We start from the raw sequence: 22,099 nt of genomic DNA on the forward strand, positions 1-22,099 counted from the left end.
AAGGTGTTTGATATCTTGATCCTGGAATGGAGCTGTGGGACGGTGTTTATTGGAAAACAGCTTTGCTTTAAATTCTTGCACCTGGGCACACTTGCATAAACCCAACACAAATATGTGCTCACTGGTGCATGTGCCAACTAACACTTTCTCACTTACACTGGTGGTAATAGTTTTCTGAGGCTTATTTTGATGTTTGAAGATCTCTTTAACCCCTTTAAACCAAAAGAGACACTGATATGTGTAACTTAATCACACCTAAAATGATCCACAGTAATAAGCATGATTTATTTCTATTGAAAGAATAGATAACTCCACTATGCATTGCCAGATACTTCATCTAAATAATGGTGCCATGGAAGCTCTGACTAGGCTTTGCTAGGGAGACCAGGTATATTGTAGCACATAACATTACAGCACTGCATCCTGATGCAGCAGGACATGAAAATAGCTAAAACCCACTTATTAAACCAGGCCCAGACAATGTCATTTAATTAGAGAGTCCACCCTATGCCACATACTGGGAAGGCTGCAGTCTCATGCACTGTATCTGATCTTGACATGCCCACCTGGGTCACTGGACACAGGGAAATCATTTAAAAAGGAGACAGTGGAGAAGGAGTATACTGCGTGCATGTGCCTTTGTCTTTGTGTGAGTATCCTGTAACGGCACTGCAGGGGTCCTGAGCAGACTTGCGTGCTCATTACACCAATCACATCAAATTAAGCACTTCCTTCCGTAAAAGCTGCTTTCTTTCCCCGAATTCTGTTTCCTTCATTGACCCCCCACTGCCTCTGTCTGCCTTTCTATCGCAGCAAGTCATCTTCACTCACTGGTTCCTCTGCAGCCAAATGTGAAGGTCAAGTTAAGTCTGCAACTGTCCCATGTGAGGAAACATAACATCTGACAAAGGATCTGTTATGTTGGAAAGGACAGTTACGTCAAAGCATATGTAAATGCAAATATGAGATTCCTGGAAAAATTGCCTTCACAAGACTTGATTTCTTGCTATGTCACTGACATGTATACAATCTGGTACCACCTTTACACTGATAAATTGTGCTATTTGACGGGTGTGGCGAATGGTCTTGATTTCAAATAGGCCATACATGTGTGGTGTGTGGGATCTCTACGGGAAACACAGCAAACCAGTCAGTGAACTCATTAGTTCATGGCATTTCAGAGTCATGACAAAGAGGAACAGAGGGAGAGGTTATTGAGGTGCTGGACCAGGACAGTGAGTCGTATTAACAAATATTCAAGATGCAGCACTGATTTTTGACTCAAAAGTTAAAAAAAATCTGTAAAATTATACAATTGCTGCTGTGCTCCTCCAACAAATTATATTGTGATTATAATTCACAAAAGTGGCTGTTTTTACATTGATAGCTGAACACTGCTTTAAAGCCTGTCCTAGTCCTCTTCTGGTGTTCCTGTGCTGTTTCCCTTTTTGGGGAGATGTAGACTGTTTGTTCACTGACTGATAAATAAACTATAGACGAGGAGGAAGTGCTTGAAATATTTATGGTCTTTGTTAGAAGAAACAGGGAGAAATCACTGTGGAGAAACACGAAACGGTCTCGAATGCTGTTCGAACAGTATGTATGCATGTATGTGGACGGCGAGCAAAGACATGACAGGCATGGTGGATTAAAGCAATAAAATGGGATGTAGTGGGAAGGACTGCATATGAGACCAGTAAAAGCTATGGAAGATTATGTTTTTTGATATCTTTATATTAGTATGGGAACCCTGTGATCTAATTCCAGTGGTCACCGCTAAGTGACTCCAAATAGAAGATTCCCATGACTGATTACGTCTTTCACAGAAAAGTCTTTGTCATGTTATTGTCAGCATGATAGTGTGTATGATGTTATCTACATTATGTAAGTCTTAATACACTGTTCAGCTCAGGCTTAGGGTTTAAGGTTAACGCTTTATCAGTTTATTCTAGGAAACCTGTAACTTTCCTAGTTTGATCACAAGGTTTTATGTTTTGCATGGTTTCTCCTGAGGAAGCTCTCTTTCCCTCTCTCTTACACACACACACACACACGCACACACACACACACACACACGCTCGCGCACACCAACACTAAACAAGAGACCAGCTGGTCCTGAATCATTCTGACATCTGCATACAGTGCACAGGGACTTGTGTTGCTATATCAGGAGAAGCTCAGCTGAACTAACCCTAACCCCTTCTCAACCTGTCTGCTGTTTGCCTGAGAGCGGCTGGAACTGCACTTTCACAGTCATAGATTTCCTCTATGTTGATTTTATCTCTTCACTGAATGTAAGCAAGCAATTCAGGTAACAGAGGCGCCAAGATAAATTTATTTAAATAACTTTGCAAAACAGAAATAAAGAAAATATCTATTGAGCCTACAGTACATAGGAGTGAAATGCTTGTACAAAAATATGCCATTTTGTCAACTCAAACATAATACATGATTATCGTTATAGTTATATAGATCAGTAATAAGACTAAATTGAGCATGCTGTATCTCCTGTACATGTTTTATAAATATTTACAGTCATTCAACATGAATGCATTGTCATCACCAAAGCAAAATCTTTTTTCTCCCCCCACTTTCATTAATTACACCATGTTTCACTATCAATATCACATGATCGCACCTATTAGCCGTCAGTGTGTAATGTCGTGTTGCAAACCTTCATCTTATCTCCTGTAGCACTAGAGCTGAAACCGCAGTCAATGGATGACTTTGTAAAATTATCTGTTTTACATGTTGCAAAAGTGATTTTTATTTAGTCTCTGTTGTATTACTTGAATATGTTAGGACAGAACGATAATTTCTATGGTATCCACAGCATTTGAACCATTTTCACTGTGTTGGTTGACTAATGACTGCTCGTTGAAATGAATTTTATTTTGAACTCCTGAACTGTGTATTTCAGTGTTAGTCTTTCATACCTCATTAACTCTGAGTTGATCTGTCTTTCAGTTTTACAGTTCTGTGTCACATCTGCTTTGTTATGCAAACGGTGTGTGTAGACAGATAACCCTGAATGTTTTTTTTTTTCCCACATCCCTCACTGCTTTGCTGTCCTCACCACCCTCCCTTGTTTTTCCCACTCTTCCTGCCTCTCTCTGTGGTGTCTCCTGTTCCTGCTCTTCTTCATTTCCTGGATATGCTTCCATTTGCCAGCTCCTAAGCCTCGTCCTCGCACCCTTGACGGCCTCTTCTCCAGCCACAGGGAATCACAGTACTCCTCCAGAGTGCTGAAGGGAGAGGTCATCACTCTCAGGTAGTCTTTGTAACGCTGGCGGGACTCGGTACGCAGCTCCAAAATGGGGTCTTCACTGGGCTTAGGCTTTCCATCCAGTTGGCCATGTGTAACAAGGTGTAGCGTGAGACGGAGGAGAGTGTGGGTGAAGTGCGTGTGTTCCTGAGCCACGCAGATGTACACGCCCGCATCGGAGGCGTGGAGGGAGCGAATCAGGAGACCTCGATCTGTGTGAATGACTCGATCATCCAGCTGAACCTGGGAGAAAAAAATACACATACACAGTAAGAGCTTCATCTCGAAGGACAAAGTCATGTGACTACACCTGCCTTACCTTAGGCTGACCAGCTAGTACACATTAAACGAAAAAGCTCAAAGCTTTACAAAAAAACAGCAAGACATTCTGTGTCTCTCTGCCACCAAACAATCAATCAGACTGACACTGGCTTGGTACCTGCCACCCTGTTTACACACACACATTTTCACACCTGATTTGTATCCACGGTGCATTGAACATGGTAATGACCCCTGAAACAGGAAACATATTGAATTGGGTGTGGTGAGTGTCACCCACAGAGTGGGGGGCCGGAGGTCATTATGTGGTGCGGAGAGATCTTTAGATGCATGATGAGTGTCGGTCTCAAGCAAAGACGAAAGAAGGTACTTGGTGGGATGTGTGTGTGTGTGTGGGAGAGCGCATGTGCTTGTTGTTAAGGTGTGAACATAAGCAGTGTGCTAATGCTAATGGTCTGCTCTCTTCATTTAGAATCCACAATGACTGATCAGATGGAGTGGCTACTGTCAGGTTCTAAGACAATACAGCTGTTCAGAGCATAGAGAAAGAGCATGAGTGGTGTGTGTGTGTGTGTGACCAGCGTGTGTGTCCTAGCATATGCGGATGCTTCAAAAGCATACCTCCCACAGGCCTGCTCTAACCCCCCGGAGGTGCAGCTGATAAGAAAGCTAAGGAAGGGGGGGGCTAGGCATAAAGTTCAGTTGCCTGTGTGTGTGTGTGTGTGTGTGTGTGTGTGTGTGTGTGTGCCCATGTGTTCACACGTGTGTCTGTGGTGGTTTCGAGGTCTGACACTGATGATGTGTTGTCCAGGCAGAGGCAGACCCACAGGCCTCAGAGCCCTTTGAAATACCTTTGATGATGAAGACATTTGGGTATTTATTAGAATCATTCAATCAGTATTTATGGGTGCATTTCGTGAAGCCCACCCCCGCCATCAAAAATCAAGGCATCTGTGACTAAATGGCAATGCCAGACTCTTAAACCCATCCAGATGGTCCGTCTTTATTTGTGTACCTGTGTGTGCATGTGTGTCTGTGTACATGGGGGCATGTAATTTAGCAAACAAAGCTTTTGAGCGTATTGTTGGGGTTCTGTGTTTGTAGGGACGACTGCATGCATATTTGTATGTGTGAACAAGTGTGTGTGCATGTGGTGCAGCTCAATGAAACGCACCTTTTAACACTCAAAACAATCGCTAGTGTGGGTAAGTGCTTTCAAAGCTTCGGTAACAGGTTAAGAACTTCCCATGCATACAGGAAGGCTGTGCTTTTATTCTAATAAACACCATGGATGAAATTCAACATCCATCCATGCTTTTCTTATTACAAATTTTCTAATGGGCCAGCATTCCAGGCTCCAGGAGGTGAATACACACTCTGGCAATAACAGACAAACACACACGCACAACACAAGCATGCTGTGAGAAAGACAGAAGAATCTCTTCCAGCTCACGTCTTTAATAGCTGACCTTTACGAGGGTATAAGAGGAGGGGAGTGTGCGTATGAGTGTATCGTGAGAGTAAGTATCGGGATGGGTTGCAGGTGCAGGAGCAGCTGGTCGAGGATGCTTTTACCAAAACCCATCAGGAGGCGGAAAGTGTGTGGAGAGACCCAGAAGGGAAGAGACTGTGGGAAACAGCGGAGACGACAGGAAAAGCACGAGGAAACAAAGCAGACGGAGTACGGAGCGTGAAGGCAGGGATTAAGGAGAGGTTAAGGTGAGACTGATGAGGGGGGTTGAGGGAAAGGTGAGGAAAAGGGATGAAGGACAGAAGGAAGCAGAGTGGGAAGAAAAGCACAGGGAGCGAGAGAATGAAACGAGCCGGGCACTTCACACATCACCTGCTCCAACACCGCACATCCAGCTCTGAGAGCATGTCGACCACCTCTCTCGTCCAGCGAGAGGGAGACCCTACGTCACCAAACCCAACCACAAGATGGAACACATCGAATCGACTGACAGCTTGTTCGTAGCTCCTGTGTCTGAGCTGTAAGGGCCACTCATTGAGGGCTGCATGATAAATTAATCTGAAAAACAGAATTTTCTTTGTCTGCGATGATAATCTTTGGGTGTTTCGGTTTCATATGGGTGTGGTTTTAATATTCCAGTCAAACAGGCTCCAGCTGCCAGTAAATGCAACATTAGCGATGGGTGGTAATGACAAATAAAGCGAGGAAATAATTACTATTACTGAACAGACTAAAAGCAAAAGTAACAGTGAAGTCATGTCCCCATACAGAGATGAGGAAAAAGGTCAAATAGCATCATCTACGAGGCTGCTTTTTGAACATCTTCCAAGTAATAAGGCTTCAACAAAGTCACTCTGAAAAGCATGCCTTAACTAATCTCCTCCACCACCTGAAAAAGTATACAGAGTGAGTTTTCTTTTGACCTCCAGTTGGTGGAGTTCGCTCGAACTCCTTTACTCTGTGTTGACTGTCGGCAGCATTCCTGGGGTTCAGCCAAGAAAACAATCAATCATGTGCCTGATCGTAAACAGTCACCCACATGAAGAAAGCAGCAAAATGGAGTGAAAACTAACTAAGCACTTATTTTATAGCTACACACATGTGAGCGCAATTAAGAACGGAGATGCATTCGAGCATTAGACTCAGTCTTCCCAGGGTTGAGAAAATATTTCTCTCAGACAACTTCCTGCTTTTGCTATTTCGTCTAAAAGCCATGTTTGAAGTCTGACATGCACTTTAAATGTTAATTCATTAGCCCATTAGTAGAAACAACTTATCTTTCAACCCTGTGTGTAATAACTTGAAAATCCAAGCATTTGTGCTGCAGTTTCCTTTTGTCTTTGTGTTGTGGTATAAAGCAGTGTTTGCCCATTTTAATATTTCTGTTATTTCCCCAGAATATTGTTTGAATCAATCAAGAATTTGAGGTTTCAGTCATTATCGGGACTCTCATTAAACACTAAAGCAGCATCTTATATGCATATATCATATCAACACTGGACAGACTGTAAAGCTCAGCCTGAGTATGAACAAGAATTTAGCAATATGTGATATATGAGTAAAATAAAAAATATATATATTGAGCCACCAGTTAGTCCAGGTGGTGGCTCGCTCTTCCTTTTCATTAACAGAAAAGACAGTGAGATCATATTTCAGTCACCTAGACATGTTTATGTACACACTCCCAACGTTTGCCTTTATAAACACCATTAAACTTGCCGTTGATCCATCATATTCTGCCCGTTCTGCTTTATTTGTTTAGCTTCTGTGTCTATCACATAACAATCCTGAGGGAGGAAGAACTCCTGCATTCACTCCTTCATCACTTTGTCTAGAAGTACAATAGGTCACATATCATTGCATGCCTGGACACACAAACACAGAAAACACCCCATTGTGTTCATTACCCCAAAACACATGGCTGTCCCTAGGGAGCGCTCTGTTATGATTTCTGCTGTAGGGGATCATAAAGAAACATACACACATACGGACACACACAAACACACACACACACGGGAAACACACGCTTTTTGCTTTGCAGGGCTATAAAGGACCACATGGGTCTTTAGTGACCTCTGCACCTGTCAGTGTGTTTACATTCACCCCTGAGAGAGGACAGGGGACCAGTCGTATGAGTAAATGAGTGTAGTGGGAATGAGTGAGTGGGTTGAGTGGTAAGCAGGCCACTCGCAGTGGGTGGAGGGAGGTTTGTATGTTTTGATAGGGGAAGGGAGGGCACAAAGGTGCTGAGTAAGCAGGTCTCTGTTGTCTCAATCAGAACACGAGTGCCATCATCAATGAGTGCCTTTGAACACCTCAGATACAAGCACATTACCTCTCTGTCCCCCATTGCCCCCCCTCCTGTCTCCCATGACATGCGTTTTAATGTGACTTTGAACCAATGATGACCTTGCAAGGCAGCTGGATTTGCAAGATCACACAAGTCAAGAATCCAGGTTTCAAGTTATGTGCCACTAGTGAGCTGATGACATGCATGTTGTGATGGAAAAGGTCAATCTCAAGCATCATCACGGGTTGAAACATGTTTGAGATGCAAGGAAAAATGCACTTTAGTAAAGTTAACACTCTTCGGTGGAGTTTGTGTGTCCAACAAGCAGCTTTCACTTTCAGACCACATTCTGGCAGAGACAGAGTGTTTTTGCAGGCAAGTTTTGTGGTGAGTGAGCTAATAGCTAAGAAGCTGAAACCAGATCAGAGGGAGAATTTGTGAAGGCGAGCTTTGTTGCCAACTGCAAGTACATCATCAGCACTACCATGTGACCTCAGTCGCGCACCAGAGAGAAGCGGTTCCAGCCATCATGTTAGAGGTTACTGTAATATATGTGTTCAAGAATTTAGCATGGCCCCACCCTGGTGTTGGTGCTGCTATAACATCAGTTATATCGGAACCAGCATTCATGGAGAGAAGAGCAAAGAACAGCACTGAAAGCTTTTCTCGATGGAAAAGGTGTTTAACCGTCTGCTCCTACTTGGCAAGAGTCCTACGACTTCATATGGTTGATCTGATTGGTTGAGGTTTCAACTAAAGTAATGCTTTGTGTGAGGTCAAGATTTCATAAGGCTTTAGTGTGTATTTCCATTATGCTGTCAGGAACACAGCTGAAAGAATCTATAGTCACCCTTGAAGAAACTACAGTGGCCCACAGGGAAAAGCAGCTGGCTATTGAATGAGAAAATGCAAAAAGGAAAAAACAAAATGGACTCATGTTCCCTATCTTTCAGAGTCCATATAATGTCGCAGACCCATCCCGACATTAGGTCTGGTATAAGTCATTTCTCACCTTCCTCAAAAACAAATGCTGCACAAAGTTTCAGAAAGCCCTGGACACCCATAAACATAAAACATGTCCTTCTTCAAGGAACTAGTGAGACCCTGGTTTGCTCGCTTATTACACAATAGATGTGATTTTTGGGTGTTCAACTTTGTATACACAGTATCCTCTTGGTCCAAGCATGGTTTTCATTCACCATGGTAAGCAGAACCTGCAGCAATCTGATTTATGGCACAAACAGAAGGGTTCAAGGCTCAGACATCACAGTCATAGAGGTTGAAGTAAATGATGATGTTTTTGGATGCTTTGAAGTACTTATGTAAGAAATGACTGCTCTGCTACCCTGTAACTTCCCTGGTTCGTGACCTGGCATGAAAAAATGTGACCCCTTAGGTAACCTAAAGTTAACTCTAGAAAGACAAAAACAAGGTCCACCTTGTCAGAACCTTCCACCTTCAGAAAGAATTCAGGAAAGCAAAGAGGGTGCTTTAAAATGTACATCTGTGTGGATGATGTATGTGAATGAGTACACTCTCTCACCTCCTCCCTGCGTTCAGATCCAGGTCTCTGTACGTACCACCGGATCTGGGCCTGTTGAGATTTGGGGATGCACTCGAGGAATGTGGAGTTGCTCTGAACCCCAAAGAGGACCCTGTCCTCCACCCGTCCCCCACCGAGACCTAAAAAAAGCGACTGCTGGTGATCCAAGAGCGTTTTCTATGATTCTCAAGAAGGTGTAGCATTCAGGTTTCCTCTAGTGACTCGTTAAGTGATTCATTTATCTGTTCGCAAAGGTAAAAAAAAACAACAACAACAGACTTTCTCACAAAGACAGAGGCTTAACTTCTTCAGAGAATAAAATCTACATACTGTCTTCTGTGTCCCAGCACTGACGGGCAGGGTCTCCATGCTTGATGTCCTGTCTTCTGGCTCGCCTGAAGAACAATCATGTCGTGTGTTTTGAGTCTTTTTTAATATCATATTTTTAGTTACATACCAGACACATATAACTATATATCGTACAACACTGATGGCAGTGGTGGAATGTAATGTACAAATCTGAGGTACTTCTGCTTTACTATGTCATTAATGTTACAAACTCTTGCTTGGTATTTACCTTGCAAATGGATACAGGACAACCATATTTTTTCACACAAAACATTGTTCAAATCTGTTTTCTGTGCTTTTTCAATTAAATCAGAATGTTTAGGGGAAAAAATGTAGAAAACGTAGAAAAAAAGCTAGTAAAAGGTACGCCTCTGACACATTTGCATTTACTGGAACAATAGGAATGCAGCGGTGAACATGTTAAGAAGTTGCCTGACTATTACCTCCAGCAACAATTTTACACAACCACTTGAAATATGATTTAAGGTGACCTCTGATTATTAGCAACCCTGTGTCTCTCTCTAGTCGACACATATAAAAAAAACAAATGCATTACAAAACTCAAGTCATTCTGTCTATTATTGAGTCCTATGGTTTGTAATCACATGCTGTTTTCATGAAGTGCAGATTTGGGTCTTCCTCTGAAAATTACCCCACCTCATTCAGAGCTGATCTTGTTTGCATTTGTTTTGATAAATGTTGGAGTGGAAATAGTTTTTAAAAAATCACGTTATTTTGGCCTCTAGCTGGGTGTCACTCACTTGGGCTCCTTCAGTTTGTATTGATTTCACCTCCTCCACCTCCTGTCCACCCTGTGTGATGGGACATCTGCAGCCTATACTCACTGACACTGTGAAGATCAGCTTTCAAAGAGCCCTTGAGACCAAAAGCAGGGCCTCCACTATTCCATAAACCATAACAGCATCCCCACTGGCCAATAATCTGGCAGTGTGACCTCTAACTGTAGGGTACAGATTCTGTAAAGCCTCGATTCGTGCAAGCAAGGGCAAAAAAAAAGACAAAAAAAAGAAACACAGACTCACATACACTGTATGCACACACATGCTTTTGCACCTCGAGGACTAAACTCCAGAGGTGTGGAATGACAGCAGCATTAATCAGCTGAGGAACAGCATCTCTAATCAATGCCTCAAATGGACTAACACCCTCTGGCATGGAAAATGCTGAAGAGGAGAAGAGAAGTGGAAAAGGAAAACATGTTTATCGACCACTATGAACTTTTTTGGATCGCACATATTTGCATGATTATTGTTGTAAATGATGCTCTGCCGCGTCAAAATGCTTGCGGATGGCACAAAGACGTTAATGTGCACCAGCCCTGCATGAGAGGAAACTAATTTAAAAGTACATTCAAAATAGCACTTTTTGAATTTGAATTGTGAGTTTGGTGCTCATACATGTTTGTACAAGTGCTTGCATGTGTGTGCAGAAATGGCTGCATCCTGCTACACAGTGCTGCACATTTGTTGTATTAATTATAAAATTGAATAATTTACTGATTCATGGTTTTTAATTATTACCGATAATTAGGTATTGATATTTTATTTGTCTGTGTGTCTTCAAGTACAAGTTACTAGTTATATTCATTGTTATTTTCTCATTTTTTTCAAATCAACACTAGCAACTCCATCCTATCCTTTGAATACGCAGACAGTGACAGACTTGACCTGTAAATATCTTCCATTTTTACTGTGAATCTATGCATCAGCAGGCTTCACTCTGGGTAATCCTACAGAATGATTTCAAGTCAGTTAAGTGAATTTTCAAGACTCCATCATACCTCTTGGATGCAGGGATGTATCGTGAGCATGTGTGTCCATCCCAGGCACAGTATGGGTCTCGTGCCAGGCAGCATTCAGCACAGGCTTGGCCATATAGGTGACATCTGCTGAGTGAAACCTGGGCTAGTCCTTCTCTTGAACCCACGTAGAGCTGTTGCTATAGTGAAACACACACCACACTCTGCTTTATGGAGGGTAGACACACAGATCAATTTCAGGTTCAAGTTTATTATCTGTACAGGAAATTCATTTTAGTTAGAGGTGCAAAAAATGCAGGCATAGAAAAAGTGAAGCAAATGAAGCAGTTCATTAAACTGCGCATTGTGTGGTTTGGTTAAAAAGAAACTTCGATTTTTTTTGTAACAATTGACCTTTTTTCAGGTACATATATCATCTTCATCAAAATTTCCTCAGGGTGTGAATTAAGGTCAAGAATAACTAGCAGTCAAGGTGTCATAGAGATTGGGAGATAAGAGATTTAAGCATTTCTCAATTTGAGGAATTGTTTTACAAATGTGCCTCAAAGGACCTGCTCTGACTCGTCTTAAGTTTAAGAGATTCCTAAACAGAGCTTCAAAACAACCGCTGAAAGCACTAGCGAGCATGAACACACAGACGCACACACACACACTCGCACAGGTCAAACACTGCTGGAGATTAATGGAAGCTGTGATTGGGGTTGAAGTGTCTACTGACACCCCTGACCCTAAGATAATGAGGCAGAAGAGGGAGAGAGAGCTACATGGAAATGGGGAAGGCTAAAGAGAGAGAGGAAAACACATGAATGAACTGGGGATAGAAAACAGTATGTCTTGTGCCACATCAGGCATTATGCACACGACTGAATGCGTGTGGCGCGAATGAAGGCAGAGAGAAGACATGCAGAAATAATGTGGGAAGATTGTGGGGATAAAGTGGATGAGAATGAGGCCGAACCTGTTTTGAAGACATCTCCATGCTGAGGATGGGAGTTGGATCCTGCAAAAAGTAAAACAAACAAACTTCAACAGCTTCAACACCTCAGTAAACATTCATTTATGGAGCACTGTTTGAATAAAAACAACAGATGAGTATGTTGATTTATAGCTCGGAGAAGTTTGTACAACAGAGGCAAGATGAATATTTCACTGTTCGATGAGTCAACTGTCCCACCGAGGACGGCTGGAGAGCAGTTGGCATCGTCTATCAAAACGCAACGCTTGCAGGGAGTGAGAGTGTGTGCGCTTGTGTTTCTGTGTTTGTGGATTTGTGTGTGTAGCTGTGTTGAGCGCAAAACCTGGAAAACTTGGAGTTCTTCAAGCACCACTTCCTCTGTTGACCAGTTCTCTTGAGTGATGCTCACCACCTTCAGAATTGAGCCCGCATCTACGACAGAGGGTGATAAATCGTGCAAGCCACGCAACATGTATTTTTCATTCAGAGGTGAATAATGTAAACCTGACAGGTTTGAGCACTGTATTCTTTTCATATCCAATGAAAATGAGCACTTTTCTGTGGGTCAACACTGAGATCTGAATCCTGTATTTTTTCCTGGACATTGTTTTTTCCCCAAAAGTAAGACCATACCAGCATCAGCAAAATCTGTTTAAGGCTGTGGACAACATTTAGTCAACTAGTGCCCTCTGCTGGGTAAATACAGAATTTCAAGAGACAACAGGAAGCAGAGGCATGTGTCTCACCTGTTCCCAGGAACATGACTTCATATTGTCCATCCTCTGCCAGGACTCTGTCCACCACGATCTGAGTCAGTGTGTAGTCCACTCGGACACGTGTGAACACGGGTCGGCCGGTCAGAGGGTAGACTGAGCGATACATAAGAGGGTGGAATCGAATGAAGCTGACCACCTCATCCGGGAAGTCTTTGGTGGTCTTGATCCTTGCGTCGTATGTCTTGCTGGGACACTTAAGGATGAAATGAAAAATGTTGATCTTGTGCCAAAGTTCACACTCACAAGATAATTTCACGACCTGAATGTGTTATTTTTCCTATATTTGTTTTTCAGCGAACTGACCAATGGTTTCTCTCTTAATATGTATTGGTGCATGTCTCCCTCTGGTGGCCAAATAAAGAACAGCAGGAGGCAAAGCACATCTGGAACATCTGTGTCACTCCTGCTCCCCCTTTCTATACTGTACAAGATACTATAGCTCAAACACTCAGCTGTACACCTGAAGAATGCAGCACATTCTCCATACATCTGTTTCCCTCCCTTGATTATGTTTTTTAAACAAAATGAAACAGAAGAATCTGATTAACATGTCGAGTGACCTCATCAAGCCAAGGTTATGTCATACATCATGAGGTTGCATGTGCAGATGCAAGCATGCATACCCTACAGCATCTTGAACGTTTCACCCTCGAATCCACCAAGGCACTCTCTTAAATTACGCCATGTTTATTATTTTATCATTAGAGAGGACGTTGAGGATTTCATTCATCTAATTTGTGAAAAGAAAATCATCTTTAGCCAGGAGTGATGACGTATAAGCTGTCTGTGTGTCTCTGTGCGCTTCAGTGGGCAACGCACCGTTCCGGGACGGGGATACGGTACCCTCCCCTCGTATTCTACCCATCGGTGGTCGGGCCCCTCCTTGTGGGCGTAAGGGCCGTTAAAAGCAGCCCTTATGTCCGCCATGCTGTACACACACACTGCTGAGCCACGGAAAATGGAGCTGGGAGGAGAGGGGAAACAAGAGGCCAGATTAGGGCTTGGGAAGAAAAGGAGACCACAGGTTGTTTTGATGATGGTGTGATGAACACTGCAGTTACCTGGAGGTGGTGAAGACTGCGTACACTATGGGGTTTTTGTCATCTCTGGTCGGGAGCAAGAAGATGTCCTCTATAAGAGAAGAGGAAGCAACATAAAGGTTATTTCTTTTTACTACCTTTATCTGCAAAGAAATATTTTGCTGCACCTCCACCTTATTTATACGAAGCAGCAACTACAGTCTAATATTTACGACTGCTACCAGTGTGCCACTGCTGCAGTAATTGGAAACTGAATCCCTCTCTGAAGGTAGTTTCTGGAAGATAAAACTCAGTTTATTGGCCTACATTTTCACTTTTTATTCCCGCAGTCACTTACGGAGCTCATCAAAATGTGTGTCCACTCCGTCTGGTCCAGGGATGGAACACACAAGTCTGGCTTTGAGGAAGGTGGTCCATTTGTTGGTCAGACTCCTCAGCCCACCCACGTCATTCTGAAACACAACCGCATACACTGTAACAAAATCACAGTCAGCACGGTGCAGCTGTCCAAAGACGACCACAATTAATAACACACAATCTGTACTTAATCACAATCCAACTGTAATCGATCCAGCAGACTCACACACTGAGACGACGCACAGCATCGCAGCCTGACTCAGATTCCTGCACTAATTAGGAAAATAAACAGGTGAACCACATGCCTCAAGTATGGATCTGCTTATTTAACCGACAAAAAGGAGACCTTCTTGTTAGTACAAAGACAGTCAGGAGTAATTGAAAAGGGGGGGAAAGAGAAAGAGAGTAAAACAGAGATAGAGAAGAGGGAAAAACATCATGGAGAAACAAACGAAGTGCAGCATGTAAGAATAGAGCACTAAAGCCATGTGAGACTGCCGACTGATAATGCAGGTTTTATCTTAGCATATGAATTGCTGTTTTGAGTAGCAACCTTTGATTGTGCTACAGTGAGAGCATACAAGTACACTTCTTTGTAATGGATAGAAAACTTAAGAGATCCTCCCCATTAAACTGGGCCAGTGCACTATCTAAGTGGTACAGAAAAGACCGTTATGGCTCAACACACACAAAGAAGGCACTTGTGTTTAGGAGACGACAACAAAAAAAAATGTAAGCACTTAATGAGGATGTTTCACAGTGGTGATAATCTTCAAAGAGGATTGAAGTGAAGTGCCCTCTTTCCTTTTACACAGATGGGGGAAAAAAAACGCACTTACAGATAATGAAAGTGAAAAACACAAAGAGCAAGAGAGAGAGAAAGCTGAAAGAAAATGAGAGGGCTGTAATCCACAGGAATCTCCTTCCAGTCTGCCTTACAGCTTTCTCCCAAGTCATAAATACACTGAAAGCTTTTCTCTAAGAATGTAGCAATAGACCTCAGAATGCTAATAGCGAACTGCTGCGTGGGCTAGTCCCACTGGGATGACTAACGACACACTGTAAGTCATACAAAAGGTCCCCAATCCTGAATCCATCGTGATTCCATCCTCAGTTAGCTGTGCAGGGTCCATGCTTACAGCTCTTCCGACAAGCTGAAACATGATCAAATCAAATGTCTTGGCATCTAACATTTGAACAAAGAGAACGCTTGTATTGTCAAAATTATGCGGTTTAGGTATGACTTTGAAGTTCGACAATGTGCCTCCAACAAAAGACCTCTGAATGATGACTTGTAGCTCTTTTTCCAGTCAAGGCTGAATGCTCTCACTGTAAGCTGCATTGGACGCAAGCATCTGCGTAATTAACATAATCTCATGTAATGCAATGGTGACACACACGCAAGCGCAAATTAAATCACACCAAAAACCAAAATATGTCCCTGAGATTTGAATGGCAGCACGGCAAAATATTCTTTCCTTATCACTTGTAATAAAGCCAACGAGATGCCGCAAAGGTCTTTCAACGACATCTTTGTGACAATGTAAGCGGCAGCACTATGAATGTCCTGTCAGCAGAGCACAAAGGGGCTAAGACTATGATTTACTGCCCCTGACAGACCCTTTCAGATGGCTACAAAAGAAGAATGTATCGGGAAGGCCTCCTCCTGGGGGACATAAAACACCTCTGCAGTGTCCAACACAAAGATCTTTATCTGATCAGGTCATTGTAGGAGCTACGACTCCCCCACATACTGTAAGAGGTCTTGTGCACCATCTTTCTCTATAGTCCCACTAGGTTGCACATACTTTAATTCTACCATTGAAGCACCACTTCTCTCATTACAAGTCCATGCACAAGTACCCGAGTTGGGGTTTTCATTCTTCCATACTCCATCCTCCCCTGTCTCCCCACCCCTCCACCCCTCCCCTCCATTCCTCTGTGTACCTCCCGCTCTCCACACCTCCCTTGTACAATATCTCACCTTGCACACACGGGCCACTCGGGACACGATGCTCTTGTCGTTGCCTTCCCACGACACCTCACGGAAGAAAAAGTATATCTTATCATCATCTGGGTTGTAGGTGTCTGCAATGGGATGAGCAGATATAAACCTAGCCTCTGAAGACACGGAGAGGAAAAGAGAGAGAGTGTTAAAACAAGTCAGGTAATGGCTTTGCCATGCCTCGCAGCCCTGAGGTGGAATTAACACTACACACAGCGCACATTTATTTACCGTCTAGCTCTATTTTTACAGAAATGTCTGATTTACTACCATTTCTATTTACTAAGCTAAAGTGTGGGGCTGCACTTAACTCTTCAACTTGCGGTCCAGCTTGATTCATGGACTAATAAACACTGATTGCCAGCATATTTAGCTTAGTTTAAAAGCAGTTCTGTTTACTTTTCTATCATTTTCGTCATGTCTGGCCAAATCTGTTATGCAGCAGTGTGGCACAGAGATCACCCTTTAGCTGGAACGCTAATCATGCAAGAAACACTATATGGATCCTTAAATTGAAAGCAATGCCACAATGTTGATATTTCATCACAAGTAAAAGTCCTGCATTCAAAACCTTACTTAAAGCAGGATTAATTGATTCTCTGCAGGCGGAACAAGCTGTAAACACAACATTGACATATTACCACATTATTGAGTTGAACATGTCCGGAAAGAGTTTCCCACATCAAGCAGACACAGAGGGGCATTAGCATTCATTTGGAGATGTGTCTCCGGACGCACAATGGATGTAAGATCCAGAGTCACTCTCTGCCTTTTTCTGTTTTGGTCTTAACAAGAACAAGGGAAAAAATCTGGCTTCTTAGCTGCAAAATGTTCCGTTACGTTCGCCAGCTAGTTGCTGACGATCAATTAAAGCTGTTAAAAGTGAACCACGAAAAACAAAAACAAAAAAAAAAACAAGGATCTTAAAGATGTTAAGACACTCTGTAGAGCTGAGAGTTGGCTGATAATTCCCTGTGAGTCACTGTGAGTGGCAGGTTTCGTGTTACACGCTTTTGATTACCGCAGCTATAAAAGTGAAAGAGTAAGAGAATAAGATGATCCTATGTTTGTATTTAAATATTAATTTGCAAAGTATTCGTATTTCGGTCAGATGAAATAAACGTAGTGCAGTAAAAAGTACAACATTTGCCTCTGGATTGTAGAAAAGAAGTTTGGTCACACTTTATATTAAGGTGCTCATATTCACCATGAACTAGTTGCTTATGAGCATGCATATTAGCAGCATATTACTTACAATCAATGAACAGTAATTAGGAGGTTATCGAGGATAAACTCTTTGTTAATGGCCTAGTGGTTGAAGAATATCATCATGCAAAATAAACCCTTAATAAAGGCTTTATAATGACTAATAAAGAGCCAATATGCTACTAATATGCATGCTGGTGAGTAACTAGTTAATGGTGAATATATGTTCTTTAAAATGTTACCGTAAATTTTACAAATATCAATACTATCAAAGCGATTCTGAACTCATCTTGCGTGAAAAATCCTAAGAATTAATAGAAATTGCTATTTTTGACGAAGATAGCGGTGTAACACGGACAGTGAAAAATATACGTGAAGTGGGAAATAGAGGGGAGACTGTCAACAGCACGTTGCCATCGGTGTCCTGATTCAGGGGGGAACTAGTCCAAAGGCTTAAGTGTTGCAGTGACATTACATCAACATTATCTCAACCCCTAGAAGCCGAACCAACCACCAGAGGGTGATTCCCCAACTGGAACAGCTTAATGTACGCCTGCTAACACGCTCGACAGAAGGTCATTGTTAGTCCTGCGGCACTGGGAAGATGTTCCACAGGCTCGCAGGAACAGAAACACTGCAAGAAATAATGTGCTCTTTCTCTCCGCCTGCCCTCCGCCAACACACGCTGTATACACACTGAGAGACGGAGAGAGAGGGGGACATAATTACTCCAAACATCTCTGACTGTGTGGTTGTGAAATGTGGAGACCATGTGTAAGGATTTAGATCCTGGTGACAACTGCTGATACACGACAACCCATCAGTGGCTGTAAAACACTGGAGACCGGAGATGTATACAGAGGGAGAAGACTCCCGCCTCAGTGATGACTGTGCATGCTGGTGTGTGTGTGTGTGTGTGTGTGTGTGTGTGTGTGTGTGTGCAGCTATGCGGCTGTGTGACTAAGACCGTGAACTTTGTGGCGCACTGTAAATTCCCCTGTAGGTGTGGTCCCTGTTCAGCTGTGGCATTCATATAAAAGTTCCAGCTAAATGAATAAGTGGGCTGTTTCCTCTGCATTGGAATGCCAATAACCATCCTGAGGGCACAGAGTGCCTCTTTGTGTCTGCCGAGAGGCTGGAAGTTTGGAGGAAAAGCAATAACAAGTTTTGAGTGCACTCGACATGTTAATGTGGATATGTGCGAGCGCGCGCGCACCATTGATCCAGTAGTCTTCGGAGATGTCCGTGCGTATGTAGTGCTGGTCGGGCGGAGGGCCGAGGGAGCGTGTGAACGTTGTGTCTTTGCCCAGGAAGTCGGAAGATGTGCCTGCATACAGGTACTGATCTGGACCAATTATAGGGACAGGTCAATTAATCGTGTCATTCAATTACTCCATGAAAAGTCAAATGTTTACAGTCTTATACAATACATACACCATGAAGACATATCATAAAACGCTGGCTTACATGAGTGAACCCATTTATGAAAACACGAATGAGAAAGAGTTCAAGAAACAAACGAAAGAGAGATAAGGCCCCAAAACACTTGTTGTTTATAATTCTCTGCCAAGTCTTGAGCAAAATAATTTGCAGAAAAGTGCTGGGAAAGCAGATGCATGAATACAAATTTACTCAAAACAACTGAGTGGAGAATTGAAACATCATTTATTCGTGGGTAAGTGGTGCAGCGCAGCAATAAAAACGTGGTGCATGAGAAGGCAGGCAGAGGGCTGCCAGAGTTTTGCGTGGCGGCTCATCTTACCTGTGACGACTGAGGCAAACGGCTGCATGGGGTCAAAAGGACATTTCAGTCTGCCAGACTCCACTGTGCTAGACAGGAGTTGGAACACACCATCCTGAGGACGAAAAGGAAGATAATATTACACTTTCAAAAATTCAACTCCTGAACTCAAAAATGATTCCCGCTGAGGTTCACTCGCTCATATCTACTTTACCTCTCTGCGGCCGTGGATTTCAATGAAAGCACAGTTAGGGTGGAAGGCCCCGGTCCCGCAGGCATAGACATGTGTTCGATTGTAGTTGTGGAGGACCCTGACAAAGTTAGCACACTCCAGCTACAGAAAAAGAGCAAGGATGAACTATTATAGTCTGATTGAATAAGCATGCTGTATATTACAACACATAATTGTCACAAAAATCATATAGGGTCTACGATTTCTTTTGCCATATATATAAATAGTTTCTTTAGAAGCACTTACATTTGGATTTTTGCCTGCCAGTTTGCACATTTCAACGCGGTCCCGGGGAGCAGGCCAATAAATCTAATGAAATGAAAGGAGAAACATTTTGAATCTCTTATTGAGCATGTGAGCCTTTCACTTCAGGTCATAAAACCATCCTCATCGCCCTCAAATGCTTCCATGATTCAAGTTTTTAAGAAGTCAGTAAAATAACAACATGATGTGTTCAAGCTGCAATAGGTTCACAATGTAGCAGCCAGACTTAAAGGAGAGCCTAATACATATCTACACTGCCCACTTCTGCATTCAGGGTAGAATATACTCTAAATATTTTTGGATTGCTTTAAAGGATACGACCGCATAAACTCCTGGTCGCCTATCCTGATAGGAACCAGAGTGCAGCCCAAGATCCTCCAGAAAGACCTTTTTAGTGGCTGTTTAAGGCTCGGGGCCCCTCAGCTATATTATTAAACAGTTGATCTAATTTATACAATAATTAACACCTTCAGGTGCTGGTACGAGAGAGCAACGGACGTGTAACATCCAGCGTCCCTGCAATGCACCCCACCATGTTCACACATGTGTTATAACAGGCTTATGTGCTTAGCGTGTTACCTCCCCTAAATCCTACCAAGGAGAGCCATCGCCAGTCTTATCCATGGGTCGACAGGGCCTCAATATGCATGCAAACGCACCGGCACACATATCAGGACACCCCATGATTCCGAATCATTGCATGCCGCTGAGGAATTCATACAGAAAACCAGTGTTACAACGTGATCTGTTGACTGACTGGTGTTTGGCCTGTGTAAGGGCTTAAACTGGGTTTGAAACACACAATATAGAAGGATCGGTGGCCTAGTTTTACCACAGCATATGGGGATATTTAAGGACTCCAGTAAAACGTTTACAACATAGCAGCTATCAGCTGAAAATCAAGGTAGGAACAACTGGAACGCTTTCGAGCAGAATATCTGGTTGTGTTTTAGTGCCCGAGGGTCCCTTTCAAGGTATGCCTCTTCGTTAACTGATAAACACCATGTTTGTGTCTCTAGACCATATTCCCTGCTGAGGGCTGGTCCCAAAAGGCCGAGAGAATTAGACTTTTGATGCATATCTCTCCGGCGTCAGTATCGATGACCAGGGAGGCAGCAGAAAGGCAACACTTTGAGAGCAAGACTAAGAGTTAAAACAACCAGATAAAAATCAAATAAACACGCTGTCGTCCAACTTGCGGATCAACCTCAGCTGCATAAACACACCCTCACATCTACAAACTTTAACATATGGCATCCGTCCAAATGCACACGTGTGTTTGTGTATAGGTGTGCGGGTGTGTGTGTGTGTGTGTGTGTGTGTGCGCGCCCTCCAACATGATGACCCTGACCTCACCAGGAAGACAGTTTCAGACTGCTGTTGACTCAAAGGTGAGCTCTCCTCTAAAACAATATGCGACTGAGTGCGTTTCAGCTTAGCAACACAGTAATGAATGAAAAAAAGAATACCTTACATCACCCCACTTAACGGCAAGACAGGTATAAGTGTGATGAGTCGAAACCAAACGACTCTCTCTATAATAACGAGGTGTTCACAGCAAATGACAGAGGTTATTAGTCTCAAGTGACTGCAAGCATGAGTTTGCATGTCTGGGGATTGGAGGGGATGCTCCATCTCCTGTTCAAACTTGAATTTCTTCCAGCGCTGTCCTTCTGTCAGAGGGTGGGGGGGACTCTTAAAACTGCTCTAAACACTTCAGCATCTACCTAAACAACCTCTCATGTATTGTAAATGGCCTGAATAGCTACAAAACAAAAAAGCTGCTGTTCATTTAGCGCACAAAACTCATTCTCGGCCTTGTTTTTTCCATTCTGTGTTCTCCTGTCCTGCACATTCCTGCCGTGCCCTTCGCAGCATAGTGTACCTTTCTGGGGGCTCTGGCCAGATTGTCAGGGTCAAGCAGGTAGATGTGATCCCTGGCTCCCAACAGAAGACGACCTCTCTCCTCATCCAACAGCAGCGAGTGGGAGTGGAGGCCATCCGAGGGGCCTAAAAACAGAGACGCGCTGCCGGCTTGCAGCAGTTCTGGCGCAGACCGGGTGACACAGATGTAGAGACAAACAAAGAGATTATTCCCAGCACCATATAGCATTGAATTACAGTACATTTTAAAAACTATTTCAGTAGGATTACGCTGCCAAGATTGAACTCTCTCTGCAGTTCACTCATGACGAAATCCCCAAAACAAGCACTGGGTTTCCTTTCCTGCAGAAGAACGTGCCTTGGCTTGACTTGAAACAGCCTAATCCTCTGTGGTTCAACACCTTAGCCACACATGCTGATAGAGAAGAGATACAGTAGCACAGAAGTCGACAGCCTGTTATTTCAGTGGAAGCATTATGGGATATCTTTATCAGGGTATTTCCACGGCTACTTCATTAATCGGATCTCTCAGTTTAAAGGCAGCTATTTAAAAAGAGACCGGGGTTTATTTATGCTACAACCACCAGTCCTTTGCTGACTAGACCTCATTTGCAGATGAACATCTTCATAAACATGAGCTGTGGTTGCAGCATGTGTCTGTTC

General features: G+C 43.1%; 1 protein-coding gene across 1 annotated transcript in view; it reads right to left on the minus strand.

The window, feature by feature from the left end:
• Positions 1 to 2,317: 2,317 nt before the first annotated feature.
• The window catches only part of sema3d (sema domain, immunoglobulin domain (Ig), short basic domain, secreted, (semaphorin) 3D), a 30,689-nt gene continuing 10,907 nt past the window's right edge, over positions 2,318 to 22,099 (minus strand). Inside the window, exons 3-18 of the mRNA XM_041938164.1 lie at positions 21,438 to 21,598; positions 19,535 to 19,597; positions 19,271 to 19,390; positions 19,078 to 19,171; positions 18,532 to 18,660; positions 16,089 to 16,225; positions 14,085 to 14,199; positions 13,769 to 13,838; positions 13,527 to 13,671; positions 12,678 to 12,900; positions 12,275 to 12,363; positions 11,935 to 11,976; positions 10,998 to 11,155; positions 9,179 to 9,243; positions 8,849 to 8,988; positions 2,318 to 3,508 (exon numbers count right to left, since the gene is read on the minus strand). Coding sequence (XP_041794098.1) covers positions 3,056 to 3,508; positions 8,849 to 8,988; positions 9,179 to 9,243; positions 10,998 to 11,155; positions 11,935 to 11,976; positions 12,275 to 12,363; positions 12,678 to 12,900; positions 13,527 to 13,671; positions 13,769 to 13,838; positions 14,085 to 14,199; positions 16,089 to 16,225; positions 18,532 to 18,660; positions 19,078 to 19,171; positions 19,271 to 19,390; positions 19,535 to 19,597; positions 21,438 to 21,598 — 2,204 coding nt within the window. The 3' untranslated portion in view covers positions 2,318 to 3,055. The remainder of the gene's footprint in view (positions 3,509 to 8,848; positions 8,989 to 9,178; positions 9,244 to 10,997; positions 11,156 to 11,934; positions 11,977 to 12,274; positions 12,364 to 12,677; positions 12,901 to 13,526; positions 13,672 to 13,768; positions 13,839 to 14,084; positions 14,200 to 16,088; positions 16,226 to 18,531; positions 18,661 to 19,077; positions 19,172 to 19,270; positions 19,391 to 19,534; positions 19,598 to 21,437; positions 21,599 to 22,099) is intronic.

The sequence above is a fragment of the Chelmon rostratus genome, chromosome 6 (genome assembly GCF_017976325.1).
Source record: "Chelmon rostratus isolate fCheRos1 chromosome 6, fCheRos1.pri, whole genome shotgun sequence".
Classification (NCBI taxonomy): Eukaryota; Metazoa; Chordata; class Actinopteri; order Chaetodontiformes; family Chaetodontidae; genus Chelmon; species Chelmon rostratus.